This window comes from Lepidochelys kempii, chromosome 18 (genome assembly GCF_965140285.1).
Source record: "Lepidochelys kempii isolate rLepKem1 chromosome 18, rLepKem1.hap1, whole genome shotgun sequence".
NCBI classification, from domain to species: Eukaryota; Metazoa; Chordata; order Testudines; family Cheloniidae; genus Lepidochelys; species Lepidochelys kempii.
In genome coordinates, this window is record NC_136397.1 from 16304147 (window position 1) to 16327511 (window position 23365).

At 52.2% G+C, this 23365-nt stretch overlaps 1 protein-coding gene across 7 annotated transcripts in view; it reads left to right on the forward strand.

Annotated features, from left to right (window-relative positions):
• Positions 1-20513, forward strand: part of AGRN (agrin) — a 223530-nt gene extending 203017 nt beyond the window's left edge. For 2 of the 7 annotated variants that reach the window (XM_078849297.1, XM_078849300.1), the window contains 10 exons: positions 5-116; positions 2416-2427; positions 4636-4752; positions 5173-5362; positions 6040-6127; positions 10866-10898; positions 12516-12740; positions 13523-13626; positions 17235-17438; positions 19607-20513. In XM_078849297.1, coding sequence (XP_078705423.1) covers positions 5-116; positions 2416-2427; positions 4636-4752; positions 5173-5362; positions 6040-6127; positions 10866-10898; positions 12516-12740; positions 13523-13626; positions 17235-17392 — 1039 coding nt within the window. In that variant the 3' untranslated portion in view covers positions 17393-17438; positions 19607-20513. Of the gene's footprint in view, positions 1-4; positions 117-2415; positions 2428-4635; positions 4753-5172; positions 5363-6039; positions 6128-8456; positions 8863-10865; positions 10899-12515; positions 12741-13522; positions 13627-17234; positions 17439-19606 lie in introns of those variants that run through there. The other 5 variants (XM_078849299.1, XM_073316443.2, XM_078849298.1 and 2 more) reach the window with 4 other exon arrangements.
• The last annotated feature ends 2852 nt before the right edge of the window (positions 20514-23365 follow it).

The following is a 23365-nucleotide window of genomic DNA, read 5'->3' on the forward strand; positions in this document are numbered from 1 at the left end:
CCAGGAGCAAGGAGCCAGTCCCTCTGAACACCTGGATTAGTGTGTCTCTGGAGAGGAACAGGCGCAAGGGGGTGATGCGGATTAACAACGGCGAGAGGGTGATGGGAGAGTCACCGGTAAGTTGGCAGGCCAGTGAGATCCTGGCCGGAGACGGTCCCCACTGCCGTGAGACCTGACAAAGTCTGACACAGCCTATCCATGGTTTCTTGTACCAACCCCACCGATTGCAGTGAGACCCACGGGGATGCAAAGCCAGGGGAACAGCGAGAGAGGCAGACCTCTTTTAGAGGAGCCAGCTGGGGCCTCTTCAGCTTAGATAGGCTTCAAATCCACGCCTTTCACAAGCGAAGCGAGTTGAATGTTCTCAGCCCCAGTCATTATTTAGTAGGCATTTTTCCACTTCTCACAATTGGGCATGCTTAGTACCCTGTGCTTGGCAGCGGAAGGAGAGCATGGGAAATCCAGGGAGCAGTGGGGAGGGATGGGGCAGCATGTGACAGATCTGAGGTACCTTTGCAGAGCTATTGGAGTGAAAATTACAGATACGGGCATAAATATACTGGTACATGAAGAGAAGGGAGCTTTTGTAAGGTAATTCCCTTCTCTTCATGTGCCAGTATATTTATGCCCGTATCTGTAATTTTCACTCCATGCATCTGAAGAAGTGGGTTTTTTACCCACGAAAGCTTATGCCCCAATAAATCTGTTAGTCTTTAAGGTGCTGCCAGGCTCCTCATTGTTTTTGTGGATATAGCCTAACACGGTCCCCCCTCTGATACTCTGCAGAGCTGTGTGGGATAAGCTTCCCCCCAGCTGGACTCTAGCCCCAGAGCCCTCACTTAGTTGCCCTGAGTCACTAGGGGAACGCCTCCTCCCTGTCAGAGCAGGTCCACCCTTCTTTTATACCTTTCTTTTCCTGCTTGGCCACCCTGGGGAGCTGGCAGCCCCTTTGCAAGAGAGACGTCCCTGATTCCCCAGACACCGGCTCTGCGGGTTGTGTCCAGTCAGGCATCCCCAGCTGCAGGTCCCTGGCTGGGTGCAGCTGCCGGTGCACGGCCCTTCCTCCCCTGGGGCCTAGTGTTAGGGCCAGATCCTGGCTTCGGGAGCCTTTCCTGGTACTCTGGGTGAAGAGCCAGAAAGCGCTTTTCAGGGGGAAAGAAAATTGAGTCATTAAAATCAATTACCGTGATCACACAGATGCCAGCAAAATCTGTCCCCACTCTCTCTGCTCCACTTTCAACCTGCATTTTTCTGGTTTCTCTCCCCCGCTCCCCTCTACGCTTCTCCCATCTCCCTACAAACGGCCCCACTCACAGCAGGTTAGACACTGACGTTCTAACCCACACCGCGGATGCATTCTGCCCCTTCCTCTCCTCACCCCCGACCTCATTGTTCCCCAGGGAGTGGTTGCTCCTCCAGCATCCCTCCCCCTGTATCAGGGAGCGATGATCCTGAACTTTACGGAGAGAAGATCAACTCCAAGTGCTGGTAAACATGCCCCTGAATGCAGATTTTCCGAGGAAATGAGCTAGGCTGTTTTTTCCACACATGGTGTTGGAACACAAGCCTTTGCCCTGGTCTTGCTTGCACACTCTATTCCCAGTGGAGGAGCTGGGACAGCAACCCCAAACTCTCTTCTCCCAAGCAATGGAAAAGTTTCTAAGAGCAAAGGATATAAACCTTCCAGTGAGAGAGTTTGGTACTGGGGGAAACCTCATCCGGTTTGATTGCCAGCTTTGCTTTGGATTCTCGCCTGACATCCTCTTATTACCAAAGTCATCAGGGTTTAAACTAAAGATGGGACCGAGTCTCAGGGCTTGGAGGCCTCAAGGGAGTTGAGTATGGGTGGTCCAGGCCCACCTGTAGTATAGGCTAGGTAGTCTGTGCCCATCTGGATTTAGACTACAGCTTAGAGGCAGTGGGCTGTGCCCATATGTAACTTAAAGCAGGGCATTGTTCCCTCTCCACTGTGCAATCACGTGGCTGGATTTGTGCCCTCTGTCAAGACTTAGATGTCCATTAAAACATGGGACCGTTATGCACCTGCAGCAGGACAAGAGCTCTTTGATTCCTCTAACACCGGTCTCTCTCCTCGATAGCAAAGGGGACGCAGGGTGCCAAGGGCTGTCTGATTTCCATAAATGCTCCTTTTTTTTCCCTTTTCAAGGTTCCTTTGGTATTAAAGTTGCCCTTTTTAAAGCAGCATTCCGCCTGGCAGGACAGCAGCACCGTCTGCCACTCCATTCTGCATCTTTCCTGTCTTAATTGCCTGCTAACGAGGGAACGGACATTAGCCAATGCGCATGCAGCCCTGCGTGCTATGATGGAACCCCACTGATTTCCTGTTTCTCTCTCTTTCTCTCTTCCTTTTGATTTTCATTCGTATTTTTCCCTCCTCTGCTGTCTGGATTTCAGAAATCCCGTAAGGTAAAGATAAGTATAACCCACCGCGCTTCCATCTCATGTGCCATCAACATGTTTTACATTCCTCCATTCAAACCCGAGTGATCCATGCTCGTCTCCATCCGCCCACCCTCTCCGTTGGACCAGCCCCATTCTGGGTTCTGTAGACTAGACACATTTTTGTTTCTTTTCCTTCGTTAATTTCAGCGAGTTCTATTTGATTTCGACACATTTCAGTAATCTGGTCATTCCTTCTTGTTTTAACTCTGCAAAGCGTTAGTTAGTGATTAATATAACCTCGTCTTGGCCAGCCGGGCAGCAAATTTCCACTGCTGCTTTTTGAATGATAAATGTTGTGGCCACTACTTGGGACTTTCCAGGTGTTGTTAAGCTGCCCACCATGGGCTTTATGGTGACAGCAAGGATAGAACTCAGATCCTCCTGGTCTGAGACCACAAACTCCTGCTGTATGAGCTAAAAGAGACTCTCCTTATAGTATTTGCTGTTTGGGGTCTATGACACACAAGCAATCAGGTCTGATTCTGTCCAGTAGGGGGCAGTGGTTACACACATGCCCTAACCAGAGCGTGTCAATATTTATTTATAGTAGAACCTCAGAGTTACGAACACCTCGGGAATGGAGATTGTTCGTAACTCTGAACAAAACGTTATGGTGGTTCTTTCAAAAGTTTACAATTGAACGTTGACTTAATACAGCTTTGAAACTTTACTATGCAGAAGAAAAAATGCTGCTTTTAGCCATCTTGATTTAAATGAAACAAGCACAGAAACAGTTTTCTTACCTTGTCAAATCTTTTTTTTCAACTGGCCCTTTATTTTTGTAGTAGTTTATGTTTAACACAGCACTGCACTGTATTTGCTATGTTTTGTCTCTGCTGTTGCCTGATTGCGTACTTCCCAGTTCCAAGTGAGGTGTGTGGTTGACCAGTCAGTTCGTAACTCTGAGGTTCTACTGTATTTGAAGTCTCAGGTCACGAACAGACCTAGAGGCCTCCATTCTCCAGGGGAGTCTGTCTGGTACCTTCATCAGAACTGAATTCATTTGAAATTTCTTCCTTTTTAGTGGCATGTAAGAACGTGGCAGTCTGACTCAGGGGGAACACAGCTCAGACACACCCTGTTCCTGTAGCCCTTTCCCCCAGCCCTCTCAATTCCAGACCCTGACTTGGTGCCAAGGTGCATAGAGCACCTCTCCAGTGCCATGGCATGAATGCTGGGCTCAGCTCCACAGGGTGCATATTCTCCACGCAGCATCCCTAGGCATGAGCAGTGCAGGTGGCCCACAGAGGAAATCTGGCTCTGGAAAGACTTGTCATAAAGTTACCCAGCCAGAGCAGTGGCTGGAGCCTGACCAGATGCCTGGTTTGCTATGTGGACTAACCAGCGGCTCAGCAAGCCCTGGCTATCTCAACTGCACTGGTTCTGCTGTGCCAGGGATTGCAGGTGCGGGGCAAGGATAGTTTTGTGGGGTGGGAATGCAGCAGCATGAGTTTGAGTCTCAGCTTTACCGTTCCCCCACCTGTAAAAAGAGAGGTGATAATTCTTCCTTGCTGGGAGGCTCCACCTATTATTGTGCCCAGCCTCCATGGCAAGAGGGCCATAGGAAAGCCTCTCAATAAGGAGAGACAGAGCCGGGAGAGAGGGAAGGTTGGCCAAAAGAGCTGTGTTCTCAGCTGTAGTGTTTAAGGGTGGCCAGCAGAGGGCGGTAGCAGTGCATGGGAGAGGAGGGTAGGGTTGCCAGTTTTGGCTGGACATATTCCTGGAGGTTTCCTCGCGTGACATAATCTTTAATTCCTGGAGACTCCAGGACAATCCTGGAGGGTTGGCACCCCCTAGAGGAGGGTGACCCTGTAGGTCCACAGGGCGAAGGTATTTACTGGAGGGATGTTGAATTCCTCCCTGTAATGTTCCCCCTTGGTGTGTCTGCCCCAGTGAGGGGGTCTCTTCCCTTGGGTGAGGGACCGTTGGCTTCAGTCGTGGTGGGGAGGGAGCTGATGTCTCCTCTTTCCTACCAGGCTGGGCCCTTAAGCTGGCTAAGTCCCCGTCTCCATCTCGAGCTGCCGTCCCTGGCTCCTGCCAGTCCACACAGGGCAGCTGATGCAGCCAGTGCCCTACTTGCCTCCCCGGATAGGATGCAGGGCTGGGCCATTCACTCTCCCACTTCTCATCCTGGTCCCGGGTTCACCTCTCGCCCTCTTCCCCGGCCCCCAGGTTCCTCACGCCGTCCTGAATCTGAAGGAACCCCTCTACGTGGGGGGAGTGCCCGACTTCAGCAAGCTGGCTCGCGCCGCGGCCATCTCCACCAGCTTTGACGGAGCCGTGCAGAGGGTAAGGCAGCTGGCTGTGGGTTCGAGGGGAGCCCTCCTTGGGCATCCGGCAGTGAGGACCCAATGGTTGGCAGCCCTTCCGTCCCTGGTACCCCACTGTGCTGCCATTGTAGAAGTCACAGGAGCCTTAGGACAGGCCAGGGGGCATCCTGCCCCCCATGCACCGGGGGACATTTTGCAGCATGGCGATGCATGCTCAGCCAGGAGGTAGCAGCATTGGGCAGGGGAGGGCAGGGCATGTTCTTGAGGACCATGCCAGGGGGACATACCAGGCTCAGGGCGTTCATTCTAGGGGGTGATGAGTTGAATTTCCATGTCATTTCTGGGATGGACTCTGTGCCTACCCTTCCTCCAAACCCCAGCTGGGAGTGGAGTGTAATCTTCATGCTGCCTCCCTGTGTGCCCCCCTCCTCCCCTTCAGATCTCCATTAAGGGCATCCCGGTCCTGAAGGAAGAGAACATCCGCAGCGCCATTGAGATCTCTGCCTTCCGCTCCCACCCCTGCTCCCAGAAACCCAACCCCTGCCAGAATGGAGGCATGTGCAGCCCCCGGCTAGAGAGCTACGAGTGCGCCTGCCCGAGGGGCTTCTCCGGGGCACACTGCGAGAAAGGTGAGGCTGATGGGAAGCGGGCCTGGGCCAGACTGCACTCCCCACTGGCAATGGCCTGGCCTACTAGCCAGGCTCTGCAGAGAGCTGATGGCAGCCAGCTGGAAGCTCTCAGGCCACGGCTGGGGTTTTATTCTTGTTGGTGCCATCCATGTTCCCGGGCAAGGGTCTTCGGGTCATGTGGCCTGGCCGTGCTCTAGAATTGCAGGATGTGACTGCGTGAGAGCAGCGTGCCCTGTGGCGGTTAGTGTTTTACACGACGTATGCCAGTGAAAACGTTGCCCACTGAGTTAACAAAAGGAAGTCCCGTTCTCTGGCTCTCCCTATGCGTTTTGAGTCTGGACTGTGTCATCTGTCCCCACTGGAAGCTCCTTGGGGCAGGAACGTGGTCTTTCGCTGTGGCTTTGTACAGGAGCAATGCACTCTCCGGCCCCAAATTGGCCTGACCTCTCTCTGCACGCTGGCCCCCAGTCGCTCGAAAGGTGCGTGAGCCATTGCAAACCTTTCCAAGGACTTGCTCAGGGCATCAAGTTCGTAACACACCCCAGGAGCAGGCGAGTTTGCCAGGTGCCCTCGACCCGTCGGGAGCACTCTGTGCCTGGCCGGTTTATTATTGCTCTGTGGAGATACACCGATAGTGTCGTGATCCCTGCTTGTGCTTCTCCTCTCCCCTTCCCCAGTGATCATCGAGAAGGCAGCAGGCGATTCAGAGGCCATTGCCTTTGATGGCAGGACCTACATGGAGTACCACAATGCTGTGACAAAGAGGTGAGCTGAACTGAGGTTTGGGGAGGTTAAATCAAAGCCAGGGGTGGGGAGGGGAGGTGTTGGTGGGAGCTAAGCCAATAGCACAGAGGAATGTGAATCAAGCGCTCAAACCAGGGGTAGGCAGAGCTGGGATTTCACCCATCACCCTCTCCTGGTCTGGTCTTTTCCTCCCCTTCAGTCCCGTCCCACAATACACGCAAATGTGGACATTTTTGCTCATGAGTTAGGTTGGTAGCTTCCCCGCTCAGCCAGGCCGGTAGCTGCTGTCTGGAGGTCTGGTGCATATGCAGTCCCTAAGCTGGGCGGGATCCACTCTCCGGAGTTACTGGCCCAGATCAAAGTCATCTGGTCTGGGTGTGAGTCAGCGCCCAAAGGCAACAATGTGTTATGACATCCAGAACTGATCTGGGACTGTACCCTGAAAACCTAGCAGGCTGAGGGGAGCGAGAGGGTCCTGCAGCTTCGAGGATGAGTGACATCCCCCAGCCAGTTTGGGCAGTCCTAAGGGTGCAGAATAGCGAGAGTGGGAGCCCTGTCCCTATCGGGAGCTGCCATGTAAACTCTCCTGCCATGAGGGACCTCTACAGCACTGCTACCCAGCTCTCCCAGGGGCCTGCTCCCCATCTTTCTGTGCTCTCCTATCTCTGTATGTCTTGGTCTCCAGTCACTGTCAGTCTCCTTCTGTGTCTGTCTCCCTTATGGAACAGACCCCTCCCTCTCCTCCCCGTTTCCCAGATTTGGCTGTGACACCAGGGTTCATGGTTTAGGGGTTTTCAGATCCAGGGTTTAGGCTCAGCCCATCTCTGCTCTGCTCTGGAATGGGGGAGGCCAGGAGGAGATCCCAGGACCCAGCAGTGCTGCTGAAAACTCTTCCTGCCCTGCCCACTGCTTTTGGCTACCTTAAACCAGGCTTCATTTCTTGCCAGCTGTCAGAGACTGTCCCAGGCCCTGGCCTGCACCCCAGAGGCCGATATTTTACTGTATAACTGACTAATGGGTTACGGGGCTGGGGAAACTGTAGGCTCCTTATTGTAAATTTCCTATCATCATAATTGGCTGGCTCCCAGTGATTGCTTGTGATGTAGCCAAACGTCCATCAGGGACTGCAGGGCCCAGGCTCCACTGTGTGGGTGGCCGGAAGCCAAATCCAAAGCCAGGTTTGCAGACCTGAAATTCATAGATTCCAAGGCCAGAAGGGACCATTGTGATTGTCTAGACTGCCCTCCTGCAGAGCCCAGGCCGGGGAACTGCCCCACAATAATCCCTAGAGCAGAGCTTTTAAACAAAACATCCCGTCTTGATTTTGAAATGGTCAGTGATGGAGAATCCACCACAGCCCTGGGTAAATGGTTCCAGTAGCTAATGACTCTCACCATTAAAAATAGATGCTTTATTTCCAGTCTGAATTTGTCCAGCTTCAACTTCCAGCCATTGGATCGTTAGACCGTTCTCTGCTAGACTGAAGAGCCTGTTATTAAATATTTGTTGCCCACGTAGGTACCTGTGGACTGTAATCAAGTCACCCCTTAACCTTCTCTTTGTTAAGCAAATGCTTAACACTGATGTTAGTGCTGTCAATCCACAGTGTCGCCGAGCTCTCCTCCCACACAGGAATTTCAATTGGCTGCCACAGGCTGGGCTTTGGAGAATTTGTTTCCATTTAATATGCTGTGGGCCAAATTCAGATCTCAGTTACACCGCTGAGTCCCAGGGAGCAGCCAGGATGTAGCTGAAGGCAGCATTTCCCCTGACAGCTACATCCCAAACGTGGGGGTCAATTCTACCCTCAGTTCTGCATCTGCCACCCCATTGAAATGGATCATTTGAGTGGGGTTGCGAGGACCTAACTGAGGGCAGAATTGGGCCCTCTGTTTTCAAGCTGATGGTTTAAATAACTCTCCTGGGACCCTGTCGTTTCTCTCACTGGCTGTTTATGCAGCGATGATGCTGCTAGGGGCTAATAACAATGCGCCGTCAGCTGGGCAGTGCTGCCCACCTGTGGCTGACACTGTGTGACCCCCACCAAGCCCCCAGCAATGATGGACTTGTCTAATCCACAGCAGGGTAGCTCAGCCTCTGGTTTTATCCACGGGGCATCTCAACTAGCTTCCTAGGTTTTCTTCAGCCTCATGGTTCCTGGAGCTAGTCCAGTTAGTTCCCAGCTCTAGGGACCATTTGGCATCTCTGGAGCCAGATAACGAATGACTCTTTGCCCTTTTCCCCACTCTGCCTCCCCGCCTAACATCCCCAGTGCTAACATCCCCGTTGCTTGTTGCTCTTTGTCTGTCTGTCTGTCTCTTCTGAATGTCCTTGTTTCTTTGTTTTCAAGCCAACTGACCAATGACATCCCAGCGTAAGTAGATCACACACACCCCTCCTCACTGTCCATCATCTGCCCTCCACCACTGCACACAGATTGCCATCCGCCGCCCTGGGCTTCCCCCCATGACCCCGAGCCCCGTTCCACGCAGCCAGATAGCGAGCAGTGTTTGAGGGGAGGACAGCTGCCGAGAATCTCTCGTCCAGCACCTGGGAAGAGCAGAGCTTTGTCGTGGGCACCACTTGTGTTTCACTGGTAGGGTTAGGTGTGGAGAGAGGAGCTAGGGGCTGGTCTCTGAATCCAGGGCTGAGACGCTGGCCCCATTGACGTCAATGGGAGCTTTTGCCATTAACTTCAGTGGGGCCAGGCTTTATGCCAGTGGTGTGTGTGGGTTAGCTCCACCCACGCAGATGTGTTTGGGGCAATGGGCATGGGGGCTGGGGGGAAGTGAGTGGGAGATCCTTTGTCAAGGATCTCTTCAGTCAGCAATGAAGGGGTTAAGCAGTGAGCAGGGTGGACCCTCTGGGAGCCTGATTCTGCACTCACTTGTACCAATGTGAATCCGGAGTGAGTCCTTGCAGTATAAAGCTGGAGGGAGGGTGTGCAGAGTCAGGCACTGAGATCCTGCCACCCCAGGAAACGTGGCCCAGACGCCCACTGGGTAACATACAGGGAGGGCTCCTTGGTGCCAAGGTTTGGCTGGGAGGGAGGATTCTTCTCCAAAGTCCTCTTGACAGCTGCTTATTTGCTGGTTGTCTGCCTGGCTGGGGAGCAGGAGTGGGGGGTACCTGATCCCTTCGAAGCAGCAGTGGCTCATCCAGTCGCATTCTCTATTCTGTGTGTGTTCGGAGGTGGGGGGTGCAAGCTGTCTGGTGCATCCCCGTCCCACCTCATTCTCTCCAGGCCAGGGATTGGAAGGAGGGCTCGGAGGCTGAGAACCTGCATGCATGCATGTCTGCACTGAGGGAGGGGGAAAGCAACGCAGCCTGACTGATGCTGCATGGTAAGAGCAGCCCGGGGTGTCCTCACAGGAGCCTGGCCCCTCACCAGCTAGATGATGTGAGCCCCACATATCACAGCCGCCTTCCAGCTAGCAGCATGCCGAGTCTCTTTGCCATGCAGCTGGAAGCCTGGCTACCCCGCTGTGCCAGGAGGAGCCAGGCACACCTCGTAGGGTGGTGGAACGCTGCTCCCTCTCTGCCCTGCTCCCTCTCGGTGCGCTGCCAGGAAATGAGAAAGGGTCACTGCTTCCCGGCTCACTTGGGGAGCTGTTCCACAGTGGTGCAGCCAGTGCCCACGCATCTGGGCATCCAACCAGCAGTGGAGCTTAAAGCTTCTCCAGCTGGGATTTGGCAGTAGGCACGAGCTGGCACTACTCGGGGCTTGCTCTGCAGGGTTGCCCATCAGGGCTAACGGCTAGAAACCAGATTCTTCTGCCTCCGTATGTAAAGGTTGGAGGTGTGCTGGCCATGCGGAGCTGTTGCTAATGACACAGTTGCCTTGCTGTGTCGTGCGGGGCATGAACTGCCCTTGACTTTTTTTATTTTTTACTTGTTGGAGCTGATTTTAGTGCTAGACCCTGAGACTGGCCCCTCATGTGAGCAGGACAGCTGTCGTATGGGATTTCCCCCACGCAGCCCTGCCAAAGTGTCCCAGCCCTGACCCAGAGTTTGCTCCACAGCCATTCAGGCCTCGGCCACTCATCAGACAGCCACCAAGGGGTCCGATCTTGCTGATGCAGACACCTGTCTTTGACAAACCGTACCAGATCCACCACTGAAGGCCTATTAGGTGGAATCTGCAGCCACTCTGGGCTGGACGCTAACTGCGGAGCTCGAGGCAAAAGGCTCCATCTCCTATTGCCCATCCCCTGAGCCGGGCAAACCCTCTCTTGCCCTGTGTCAGGCAGTCTGCATTGGACAGTTTGAATCTCGGAGGGGTTTCTTGATGCAAATACCTACCAGTAGCAAAAGCAGCTGTGTAATTAGCAGAACCCTTGCAGCACCCTCTCTGGTCCTGCCTTGATAGTACCTCGCCACGTGCCCTCCCGCCCTTCGCAGGCTGCCTTTAGAGTATCCACAGCAAAGCTCTAGTGAAAGTGGAGGCTGAACATTCAGTGGGCTCCGCATTCCTGCGTGCGTCAGATATGCAGGGATCGTGCCATGTCCCTGCTTACCGGAGTCCTGAGAGTTCACCCCGGGGGTGTCAGGAAACCCAGGCAGCCCCAAAGGACGTTTGATTCCCCACTTCAGTTCCCTCTAGAGACTGTTCCCCAGGCTTTATGCTCAGGGTGAGAAGCTGCCCTGAGCCAGGCAGAGCCATGCACCGCACCCAGGGCCTTCTGTGAGCCAGGCGGGTGGTTTTCTTTTTTCTCCTCTGGCGCTTATGGCATGCCTCCCCTTTCTTCCTGCTTCTAAGTCCTGAAGCACTGGACTATGCCCTGGACCACAGGTGAGTCTCCGCCAGGCTTTGGCTCTTGTGTCTCGTGCCTCTTGCGCTCTGGTGTTGCTGCTTTGTTGGCCTCTCTGTCTGTCGTGCGTGTCTGAATGCTTGGCTTTTTATTGATAAGGGACGATGGTTCGCAGCCTGCGAGAGCCTGAAATAAAGGGAGGGCGGGGGGGGGGGGGGGAGCCCATACAGCACAGAACGAGGACTCAGGAGATGGGGCTACAGCTCTGTGGCCTGGAGCAAGTCATTTACCTGCTCTGGATCTGCCTTTCAACAGTAACTCACCCACCAAGCAAGCGCTTGATAGAGCAAATGCCCACAGCTTAGTGGGGAGGCTGGGTCATATCGCTGGTGATGCGGGCTTCACCCAGAGCTGCCATCTGGCTCTTTGGCTGCAGTGTCCCTTGGGAATAAAATGCTCTCCCTGCGGCTCTCTGTTTTGTCTGGTGTTCTGTGTGCACACGCGTCAGCGGCAGCCTCCTGGGAGAACAGAGGGGGAAACCCAGCATTTACAGCCCACTGTAACCCCAGTGGCAACGTGGCCAGTCACCCAGTGCTGTAGCCAGTGGCAGGAACTGGGCCGGGGTATTGTATCCCGGCCCAGGAGTGACCGAGTGGAGATGTGGATTCTGATGGGGGACAGTCTGGTCCCAGTAATGCACTGGTTTTAGGAGGAGACTCTCTGTTGTCCCAGGTGCAAAGTGCAGCCTTCCCCCGCCCCAGTTCCCATCATGCCTCTCTTCCCTGGAGCCACGCCACACGGGGTGGGTGTCAGTCCGAGTCACTGCGGGGGTTCAGTGACATTGGAGAAGCCTGATGGTCTCGCCATTAACCCTTTGGTGCTATTTCTGGATGCTCAAGAAGGCACTCTGACACAGGGCCACTCCATCGCTGCTCCCTGCTGGCGTCCTGTGAGTCAGGCCAGTGGGCTGGGCAGAGGACGACCCTGGGGCTTTGGGGGTGAGGGGGCAGAGGTGTTGGGGGGGTCCTTCCCTCGTGTGTGGCCCCAGCAGGCTGATTGCTGTCTCCTCTGGCCAGTCCCAGGGAACTTGCTGGTGGAGGGCAAAATGGCACCAGCCTCAGCTGAGTCCTCCCCAGGGCACTTCTAGTCCAGCTGATGGAGCCTCCTTTGTACTGAACTCGCCCGGCTCAAAGGCTGCTGTGCGTGAAGCCGTGTTCGAGAGCAGAATCGGGGCCTGCCCGGCCCCCCTCCCCATCGTTCTCCAGGGCCTGCATACCAGCCCAAACCCCGGGCAAGGCTCGTGAGCCTCGGACCTTTTGCAGGGGCCAAGGTGGGGCCGAACCGGGCTGCTTCTCCTCTCATCCCATTTTGCAAACAGCACATCAGGCCTTGTGAATTGCCTGTGCCTGAGACCCATCGCGTCCTGCAGATAGGTGTATAACCCCGCCACACATCCACCCACGCTCCCCGTGCCTATTCCAGAGGCTAGGCGGGGGAAACCAGCCAGAGCAGCGACCTGCCTGGAAGCAGAGGAGCATGCTGCTTTGGCAGGCTGGCCACCTGCCTCTCAGCCCGAGTGGGGGGCTGCCCATTGCTTCAGTAGCCCCCTTCCTGACTCAGGCCTGTCTTCCCTTCCCCCACCCGGCCCCTCGGTGCAGCGAGAAGGCCTTGCAGGAGAACCACTTTGAACTGAGCATCAAGACGGAAGCCACCCAGGGTCTGATCCTGTGGAGTGGGAAGGGGCTGGAGCGGTCGGACTACATCGCCCTAGCCATAGTGGACGGTTACGTGCAGATGACCTACGACCTTGGCTCCAAGCCGGTTGTCCTGCATTCCACGGTGCCAGTGAACACGAACCAGTGGATCCAAATCAAAGCATACAGGTGAGACGGTTTGGGGAGGCAGGCGGCGAAGAGGCATAAGGGCTGGCGGGGTTGCAGACAGTGTGCTCACAGCTGGGCATGAGCTGGGCTGGGTCACGTCTCGGGCACCTGAGTCATGGCCCTGGAGCCAGGCCCCACGGTCTCCATGGGTCACTGAGCCCTACAGATAATAATAGAGGAGTGGTATTCGGCCAATGTGGCATTGGAGGGGTGCATGCCTTGACTTGCCTGCCCTAGATTCTAGGAAATGCGAAAGGGGCAGGCTCAAGGAAGTACTCCCGGTCCATGCCTTTTATTTTAGCTGGCTAAGGGCTTGGAATTCTGTTCGTGTTGAGCCTCCCATGGGTTTTATTTATATTGGTGATGAGGGGAGTGGTGAGCTGCTCGCATGGCTGGAATGCCAGTGGTTTCTGCTGATGAGTCTGGAGGGAGTATTAGGAGGCAGGGGCTGTTGGAAGAGCTTTGTCTGGGACATCAGCTTGCAGCAGGACCCCGCCCCCCCCCCCCCCCAAGGGCAGGCTGAAGGAGAGAGCTCACCTTGCTTGTCGTACCAGCCTCTCCCAGGAGGAGGCGCTGCAGGGGATAGTGCAGGAGTGCTGGCTGCAGATTGCGATGCCAGTCCTGGCAGGAGAAATCGAGGCCTGCAGGGGTCCAGAGACAGCACAAAGGGCAGGGGGCTGATGCACGGTGATGGAGCCATCTGCAGCTTCCCTAGTCAGGCTAAGGCAGACCGCTGCTCCAGGCCCCTTTACTGAGCATCCCTCTCTGTTTTCTGGGACCAGAGTACACAGAGACGGCTCCTTGCAGGTTGGCAACGAAGCCCCCATAACTGGTTCTTCCCCTCTTGGAGCAACTCAGCTAGACACCGACGGAGCCCTTTGGCTGGGTAAGTTGAACACGGGAAGAAATAATGAAATTCCCTTCTGTGTCCCGGAGTGGAGAGTCTCAAAGCCCCCAAGGAGGGTTAGACACTCACTTCCCATTAACCCCAATGGGAACTGAGTCCTAAATCCCCGAGTTGTCTGAAAATATCAGCCCTGGCGTAAATCTGTGTGATGGGCCACAGCGCCGTAGAAGGTGATGGCTGCTTTGTGCCATAGGCACGGCTGTACAGTTCAAGGGATAGCATGTTTTCCTCTGTAAATCTCAAAGGACTGGACACAAGTGGATCAGCATTTAGCTCCTTTGACAGCTGGTCTAACCAAGTACAGAAATTGTAAAGGCAGCACTGTGGGTTCGCCTAGTGCGTGCCTACCCCTTAAAACCAAGCGTCCTATGCCCCACTTCTCCTGTGGAATCTGTGGCAGGCCCCTTGCAGTGCCTGTTAAAGGAACATTCTCCATACAGCAAGGCAGCATCCTGGTGGGGAAGGCAGCAGGAAAAGTTGGTTTCCCCACATGTGCCAGAGATGTCAGTGTAGTCATGTCCACGTGGGAAGTCGATGATGGAAATACTCTCTGGCCCAGGGCTTTTTCCGCCGGCAGCTTCGCTGACAGAGAACTGTGTCCCGATTTCAAATAAGGGCTTCTTTCTTAAAAACAATTCACTACTTCTGCCATTGAAAACGGTCTCATGCACGCATGAGTATCAGAATGCCCTGCCTGCCGTTCCAGTTGGGGGGGAGGGGGGGCAGAAAGTGATTACGCTGGGCAGAGAGAGGGAGAGACAGAACTGGGCACTGCCCAGGGGTGTCCTTTCAAGGTCTGGGTGGCTCCAGTTCAGCGAGGTTTTTAAGCCCATGTATAACGTCAAGCATGTGAGTGGTCCCATTGATGTCCGGGGGCGACTCGTGTGCGTAAAGTTCTGCACATGCTTAGTTTCCTTGCAGAATCAGGGCCTGAGTCTCCACGCGTTCGTAATCAGTTTAATCAAGCTCCTCAGACAGCAATCTCGGTGGCTGGGACACTCAGCCCCAGGAGCGTGAAGACACGACAGTTACACACACACACACGCATGCTCTCTCTCTCAGGGTACATCTACACAGCCAAAAAACCCCACGCAGTGCGTCTTAGAGCCCGGGTCTCCTGACTCAGGCTCGTGGGGCTAAAAACAGCAGTGTGGACATTTGGGTTGGAGCCTGGGCTTCAAGCCCCTGCCCCCATCACCAGATTTCAGAGCCCTGGCTCCAGCCGGAACATCTACGCTACTGTTGTAGCCCCACAACAGAAGCCCGAGTCTGTTGATCTGGGCTCTGAGCCTCACTGCCGGGGGTCCACTTTCTCTCCCTCTGTCTCGTGCCCGTAATGCAAACAAATCAGCCTTATAATGCGATGTGGTGACAAACCTACCTATGGAGAGGCTCTTCCCCACCCCGTTATAAAAGGCAGAGACAGAAGGCAGTGAGGTCTGGAGGAATTAGCACTGGGTTGGGAGTCAGGAGGTCTTGAGTTCTAATGTCCAGTCTGCCCCTCACTCATTGTGGAGCCTTGGGCAAGTCCCTTTGCCTTTCCATCTCGGTTCTCCAGCTATAAAATGGGAATCCTGCTTGCTCTCCTACCTCCCGGCGGTGTCACAAGGATTAATTCGCCGCTGCCCATACAGGGCTGTGAACATAGAGGTGATCTAAAAATAGTGCTATTCTGGGGCTAGAATCCTGGTTCCCAACTCTGAAAGCACTTACTGCTGACAGAAGAGCTCTGTTGGGTATAGAAGCATGGGCACAGGGTGACCGGCCTGTTAAAGGACAGAAGGCTCCATATTCTGCTTTCCTCCCCAGGCGGGGAAATGGATCCTGTGCCTCAAGCAGGCCTGTGGGATAAGTCAGGGAAAACCCTGGACAACAAGAGAGGAGGAGAGGCCTGGGGGCTGCAGGCAGCAGAAGGCTCCTGCAGGAGACCCTGTGATACCAGGGGAGAGAAGACTCCAGCTAGATGGGGCTGGGAGCGGCCTGCCAAAGCTGGGAAAGGCTCCAGGCTTGTGGGGCTTGCTGAAGAACATGGGTGGATAAATATCTTGACTCTGGACTTTGAGGGCTCCATTTTGAATGGTCTGCGATAATAAAGCAGAGAGTATTACTGGCCAAGAGAAAAAGCTTGTGAGCTATTGATTGAGGAGCCCAGAAGAAAGGGAAACTGAGGCAGGGATGCTGCAGGGCCACCCCATGCCAACGGGGGCGGTGCTCTGGAGGCAGCGACCCTGCTACAAATATCCATGTGTCCTTATCAAGATGCAGCCTGTCAAGAGAAGATAACCTACAGGCATATAGAACTATGGGGCCAAATTCTCTGCCGGTGTCAAATCCAGTGGAGTTGTGACATTTGGCTCGTTTTTTCCGATCCTGCCCCCACTGAAACCCACGGCAAAAATGTCTATTGACGTGGGTGAGAGCAGGACTGACCTCAGAACCGTTTGTTCACATCCGTGGGGGCAGGACAGGGTCCAAAATGACCCACAACAAATACTATTAACCCTGCCTAATTACACCCGATGGTCTTCAGATACAGCCCCTGCAAGCGCTCTCAGCTTGGAGACGCAGCAGCGAGCCGTTAGCTCCCATCGTTCGTGTGCTAGCATCAGACTCAGGAGACCTGTGTTCAGTTCTCTGTTCCACCACAGGGTTTGGGCAAGTCCCTTAGCCTCTCCGTATCTCGGTTCCCCATCTGTCAAGCGATTATAATTGCCCCTCACAGGGGTGTTGGGGGGTCAATACGTTAAGGATTGCGGGGTGCTCAGGTTGTAAGGGGAGGTCTTCAGTTAAATGGAAATGGTCAACAAGAAGTGTTTTTTGATGATCTGTGACAAAGAAGCAAGGTGACACATTCTCTCCAGCCTTTGCAGACACATCCACCATTAGAGGGAAGTAGTGCCATTTTTGACTCTAGTCAATTTCCCATGCCAAAGTTATAGGAGGGTTTCCTAATGGACAATGCCGCCTTTAAGGATGCGGTGGCTGTATCCCCTCTATCGTTCGTCACCATGGGAGTTAAGAGAAGGGCCATCAACAGAGCTGGTTGGAAAACCAAAACCTTTCTCACAAGAAATTCTGGTTTAAAAAAAAAAAAGAAAAGAAAAAGTGTTTTCCCACTGAACCTGTCAGGTTTTGTTTTGAATCAACACTGCAACATGATTAATTTTGTTTCCACTTAAAATGCCATTTCACTGCATTCTCACCTTCAAACAAAAAAGAAACAAAACAATATTTGAAGTCTAACTGCCGATATGAAATGTAAGTTTTCGTTTAAAAAATCCCCTCCAGGAAAAACTAATTTTTTCCCCGGACTTGACATTGACTTGCAAACAAATTCAGTCTTGACAAAACCAGCCAGGAAAACTTTTCAGGTGAACCCTTTCAGTCCGCTCTAGTAATTAACTCTTAAGCTTCATGGCATCAACTACTCCTTGCTGAGGGGTCAGGAAGGAATCCCAGCTGTTCAGCACCGCAGGCAGCATTGCACAAGTGCCAGGATGGAGAAAGTCACTATCCTGTGCAGCTGCTCTAGACAGATGGGCCCATCCTCTGTGCCCCACCTGATCTTTCCATCCCATCTCTTGCAGGGGGAATAGAGAAGCTCGGCGTGGCTCACAAACTGCCCAAGGCCTACAGCACCGGCTTTACTGGCTGCATAAGGGACGTGATAGTCGACCGCCAAGAACTGCACCTGGTGGAAGATGCTTTAAACAACCAGACGATATTACACTGCTCAGCCAAATAAACCCCCCAGGAGCCCTTCCTTCCCCTTCCCCCTCCTGCCTCTTGCTGTAATTATTTTCTATTTTTGTAAACTTATTGCTTTTTATATTTTGGGGGGGGATGAGGGAGAAAGGGGGAGGAAAGACCTGTTGTTGTTTTTTCGGTTGGTTATTTGTTCGGTTGCAGTGTAGCCACATCGGTCGGACTTTGCTCAAGCAGCAGCCACATAGAACAAGCCCTGAACCAAGTCTCCAGGAAGTGACTGAGGAACAAACCCACGTAGCCTCCTTCATTGTAAATGTCATTAATACTTGAAGCCTTTCCCCCACTCCCCGCCTTATTTTATTTTTTGTTGGTTCTTGTTCATTCCCACGAGGGGGAGAAAAACGAGGATCGCAGCGCTGGCCAGACCTGCGGCCTTCGGGGAACCCTTGCTTTCTGATCTCAGGCTGTCCCCACACTCTGCTTCCTTCATTCCTGGCTGAGCGGAGAAGCAGTCATTCGGGGGAGGGGAACACCATGTTGCATTTGGGCCAAGATCTACCAAGTCTTTTCCGGGCTTCGTATCCATCCCCTTCTTTCCTCTCTGTCAGTAATGGCAGTGTGGGAGGATCTCAAGTGGTTTTCTCTGGGATGCTCTGTGAGGGAACGCTGCTTGCTGGAAGATGGACCAAGCTCAGCTCATAGCAGGTTGGAAAGCTCCGCTCTGTGGTTGGCTCGTGCCTCCTTGACAACTCGCTGGACTCAAATTTTTTTTTTTTTTATCAGTTTGGCTGAGGAGGGGCAGCAGCTTCTTTACGTGTTAATCTCCTCCTGGATGCGTACAGAAGCAGCTGGGAAACCTATTTCCAGGCTTTATTTTTATCCAGACATGTCCCAACTGCCCACTTGGCCTCGCTGCGCTTTCCAAGAGTCTTTGCTGTTTACCAAAACATGCCCTCTCTTGTGCCAGTGAGAACGCTGCAAAGTATGTTGGATGTCCGGGCTTGATCCACTGAGGGTCACCCATCCCCAATCTCCTGTTAAGTCAACAATATTTGAGGGCACAGGCTAAGGGCCCTTTTCCTCTGTAATCCATGTGAAGCACACTTCCCTTTTCCAGCCTGTCCTCTATTTACAGAGATGATGGTTTTGGACCAGCTGTCCTAAGGATTTCTGCTTACACGCCTTGAAAGCTAATGGGTGTTTGGCCATTGACTTCATGTTTGTACAACAGCCAGCACAATGGGGGACCCAATCCTGGCCAATGCCCATAGACACAACCATGATACAAACCATAACTTCAATGGGGAACAAGATTTGGCCCTTACTGTACAGGCAAGAGACAGGGTTGTAGGGTTTTTTGGTTTTTCTTAAAGCTATTTTTATTTTCCACAATGCAAATCATTCCTTGTAAAAATTTGCTACGATGCAAATACTGTAACGCCAGCTCCGAACCCAGTGTGTGTGTGTCGATTTACATGTACGCATTGTATGCAAACACCGATTCTCTTGTTAAGGGAAAAAAGCCCCCAAGGCTGTTTAAGAAAAAAGGACCAAGGTGCTGAAAAAGACTGGCCTGCTTAGGGTGACCAGCCGTCCCGATATTATCTGGACAATCACGATATAAGGGGCTTTGTCTTATATACACAACTATTTTCCCCTCCCCCTGAAAAAAAAGTGTCCCGATTTTTCACCCTAGACCTGCTGTGTTCAGTTTCATTGTCTGTGGGAAGGACTCACCGATGCTCTCTAATAGGGTACATCTCCTTTCTTCCCCCGAGCTAGGCGGGTTTTGCTTTACTGTGTGTAAAGCACATTTTATGGAGCAGGGAGCATGAATTTGCAAGATCCTGCCTCTTATAAGTGATATAAGGTTGTAGCGAAAGGTGCCACCATTTGGCAGTTTTCTGGCCTGCCTGCTGGTGCTCCCTCCCCTCGAGAAAATAACATTTCTCCGGGCTGAACTCTGAGCCAGGAAACCCAACTGCTTTTTGTGGGGTGAGATCTGAAGGCAGGTGAAGCAAAGGCAACCGACATACCTTTTAAAACCACGTTTTTTCCCCTCTTCTAAAGCAAGGGTTCTACTTCTAAAGTCAGACCAAGTCGCACCAGGGACGCCTGGCCTAGAAAGTGTCCCAGGCCTCAAAAGATGCCATGCCTTGGGCTTGTGATTCCCTTTCTTTTGGGGTGGGGAAGAGGCAGGGGGGTTGTTTGATATTCCTTGCCTGATGTGTTTCTTCTTTTCCCTGCCTAGCTTTATTTACCTGATCCCGCTTAAAGAAATAAAAAACTCCATCCCGCCCGACCAGTCCTTGTTTCATGTCCCAGCAGGCAAAACATAGATGTATTTCTCCCAGTGGAAATCTACACCTACTGTCCGGAAAAAGATCCAGAGTGGTTAGTGACTCAGTGGGGGTCATGGCCTTCTGAGAGCTACAATGGAGATTCCAGTGTTTTCTTGTGTGTGGCAATACCGCATTTTAAGTGGTGACTGTAAATAGATTGTGGGTCCTGTTGGAGAGTAATGTGATTGTGTCGTAAAGCAAACTGACTGCTGGACTTTAAGCACATGGTGTAGGTTGCCAGAGGCTAACTAGGACTGGCAAGGTGGAAATGCAAAACTCTCCTGCTGTATTTTAGCTGGACAGTGCAACCTCCTAAGCTGCAATTAAGGGCTGACGATTCCAACTTGAGGGAGAGGGGTGCGCAGACAGGAAGCTGCTAATTTCCCAGAATGCCACTAAAATGAAGCCAAGGTCACTGCAAAACAATGCACTGTCTGCTTTTGCTGGGGCTTGGAAATGCCTTAAAACAAAACATTGTGTCCTTGTGGTCAAGCTTCTTGACCCAACATCAGATTCAGCAGCGCTCCCTAGAGGCCGTGCACTTAACTTCGGCTTTATTTTCAACAGCATTTAGAACTCCTGTGTACAAAAAGACTGAGTTTTTTTAATTTTTTTTCAACTTTTTTTTTTTTGGTTGGCTATTTTTTTACAATTTGTCTGTCCACGTGGCTTCATTTTTAGGGTAAATTAATGACGATTGTGAACTGCTGTATGAATTCTGAAGGGCAATGCACAGTAGAGGAGCAGCATGATATAACCATTACTAACTTGTGTCTTTCGTCAATCACCATGAAATAAAGTTTGAAAACAATTAAATATGTTTAAAAGGGGCCGTTGCTTTGTCTCTCTGGGGCTCGCATCTGCCTTCCACCTATACTCACTGCACCAGCTGAGGAGCTGGTCTAGCGAGTGTCAATCTCAAGTCATTGGTACAAGACCCTTCTGGGACAGTCATTTTGCAAGCCAAGACCATACCCTCATGTATTACATACCATGTACAACAAAAGGCAGAGTCTTAACTCCAGTGAACTTTGCCCATCATTCCCTGTCTCAGAAGATGTGCTGCTGTCCTAGTCTTTGGTGCGTCTTACTTCTCTAGCCCAAAACTATGGGCTGGTCAACACTGAAAATGTACCTTGGCATAGCTGTCCCCCAGGGGTGTGAAAAATCCACCCCCCGAGAGATGTAGGTAAGCCGACCTAACCCCCGGCGTAGACAGCGCTAGGTCGATGAAGAATTCTTTCATAGGCTTCATTAATTAACTACAGCAATGGGAGAACCCCTCCCGTCGCTGTAGTGAGTGTCTACACGGACGAGGTAAGTGCTACGTGAAATACACAGTTTAGAGACCTGTAAGTATCCACCAGGATTAGCTTGAGCCTTGTCCAAAGCTATACTGAGGTCAGGGGCAGTGTTAGATTGTAAGCTCTTTGAGGCAGGGGCTCCCTGTTCTACGTTTGTACAGCCCCTAGCACGATGGAATTGTGGTCCATGACGGGCTCCTAGGTGCTACTGCACTACAGTAATCATGGGAGTCCTTCCTTTTACTTCCAGCGGGCTTTGGAGCAGGCCCAGAGCTTGTGTTTTAACAGTTACATTGTGGTAGCTCCTGGAAGGCTCAGCCAAGTCTGAGATCTGCTGGGCAGACGTATGGTATGAATGACGTATTTTAATCTTCTAGTTGTGTTTCCCTCTTTATTTTTAAGAAAAATGGAGAGAAACTAATTAAAAAGTTAAGTTTGTGACGCAAACCGTTTAAAAACCCAGGAATTTTAACCACTAAAAATTTGGCCTTTGCTCCTCAGTATCCTGTTGGGTTTGTTTTTATACTTATCTGTAATCCGGTGTGGCTGGTTACGTATTCACTCGACGTGGCGCCATTTTTACAAGTATCCTCCCGAACATCTTTCTACCTAAAGGCAAAGCCTTGGAACAATAAATATGGCAGTTTAAAAACTGCAAGCTGGGGCTAGATTCTAACACTGAATTGTGGAGGGTAGGAAAGGCCTTTTAAGAAAAAATGTACGAACGTTTTAGGAATTCAATATTAAACCACTGACCTTCCCAGTGCCTCTGCCTAGAACCAGACCTGCATTGCCTTTACTGGCATTTTTAAAGCAAGAAATGGCATGTGTCTTTATCTGCAGGGGTGGGACTAAGCTGTGTACTGTCTTTGAGTCTGCAAACACATAACCTGAAATAATAGCTAGGAGAGGTGTGAAGTGCCCCTTTCATCTCATGGCTGTGTTAACTCTGAGGTTGAATGATGCCATTTAAAATGCCAGCATTGTTAACCTATTTCGCTGTTGATCTTGCGAGTAGAAATTTCTTGTTGTTTGGGGTCTGTGGGTGGAACTGAGCTAAAATACCGCTCACCTTCCTGTGCCCTGCCTGTATCGTAGGTGTACATATCTGCCAATTAATGAATCGAGCATAGTGATTGGGGGATACTGAATTATTAGAGATGTAGGGCTGGAAGGCACCTCGAGAGGTCACCTGGTCCAGCCCCCTGCACTGAGGCAGGACCAAATAGACCTAGCTCATCCCTGCCAGGTGTTTGTCCAACCTGTTCTTGAAAACCTCCAGCAATGGGGCTAGAATAATATATGATTTAGCCTTGATCCTGTTCTGTCCCGCTGGGGCCAGGAGACCACGGCAGACTGCATCTTCATTTGTATACAGATACAGTCCAAAAGCAAACCCATCTCTCAGCCACCGTTCCACTCTGAGCCAAAGTGCTCAACCTCCCCATCCAAACTCTCTCCAGGCTCTCGGAGTCCTGTTACACCTTTCAAATTCCCCCTCCCCCTGAGTTACAAAACACTGGGACATCTGGGATGAGCCTGAGCCCATCAAACTGGCCAGCTGGCAGTGTGGCCTGAACACCCTGACAGACTTCCCATGACAGCTACTTTGAAAAAGAGACATACTCGGGAAAACCTGGACAGGGGCCAATCTTAGCCCAGCCCCAGCTATGATCCACTAGCTTGCATCCCTGCTGCACCAGCCGGAAAAGGAAAAAGCTCCAAACGATGCTACTTTATCACTTGTATCAGGACAAGTCCCCAAAAGTGGCCGCATTAGCACCTGGACGTTCATGCTCAGCGAGCTGAGGTGCTATCCTGTGAGGGGATAATCCCAAAAGGCACGTGATTGGTTGGTGATTCTGCACTGCAACCCATATCTGTACGGGTCGTGATCTAGGTGGCTGGCGGCAAAGCCTTTCAGGTGCCTAACTCCCAATACTTTGCAGATCTGGGCTTTAATTTGCACGTGTTCGCCGTGGTGGCTTTTCACCTCCTAGGAACCTATTTAAGGCTGTTATTCTCAGCTGTTGCATAGAAAGATGGCAAGTGGAGACTTATTCATGCTTCCATATGCAGGAGCCAGTGCTCAGTTGAGCTGCAAGGAGTGGGTGGGGGCGGGGGGCATGTTCTGTTAACCAGCAGGTGACTAGAATTTAAAATCAAAGATGTTCTTGACATCCTGCAATGATGAGCACTGGATTGGGGTCGAGCATGTCTGCCTCGGCTCAGTGGGAAGTAAACTTTTCAATGGGCAACCAGACACCGGAGAATTCTAAGGCAGGGGCACAATGGGGCTAGTGTTTTAAGAGCAAAAGGGGTTGCACAACTCACCCCTGGGCCTATGTTTCGCTGAAGATCAAC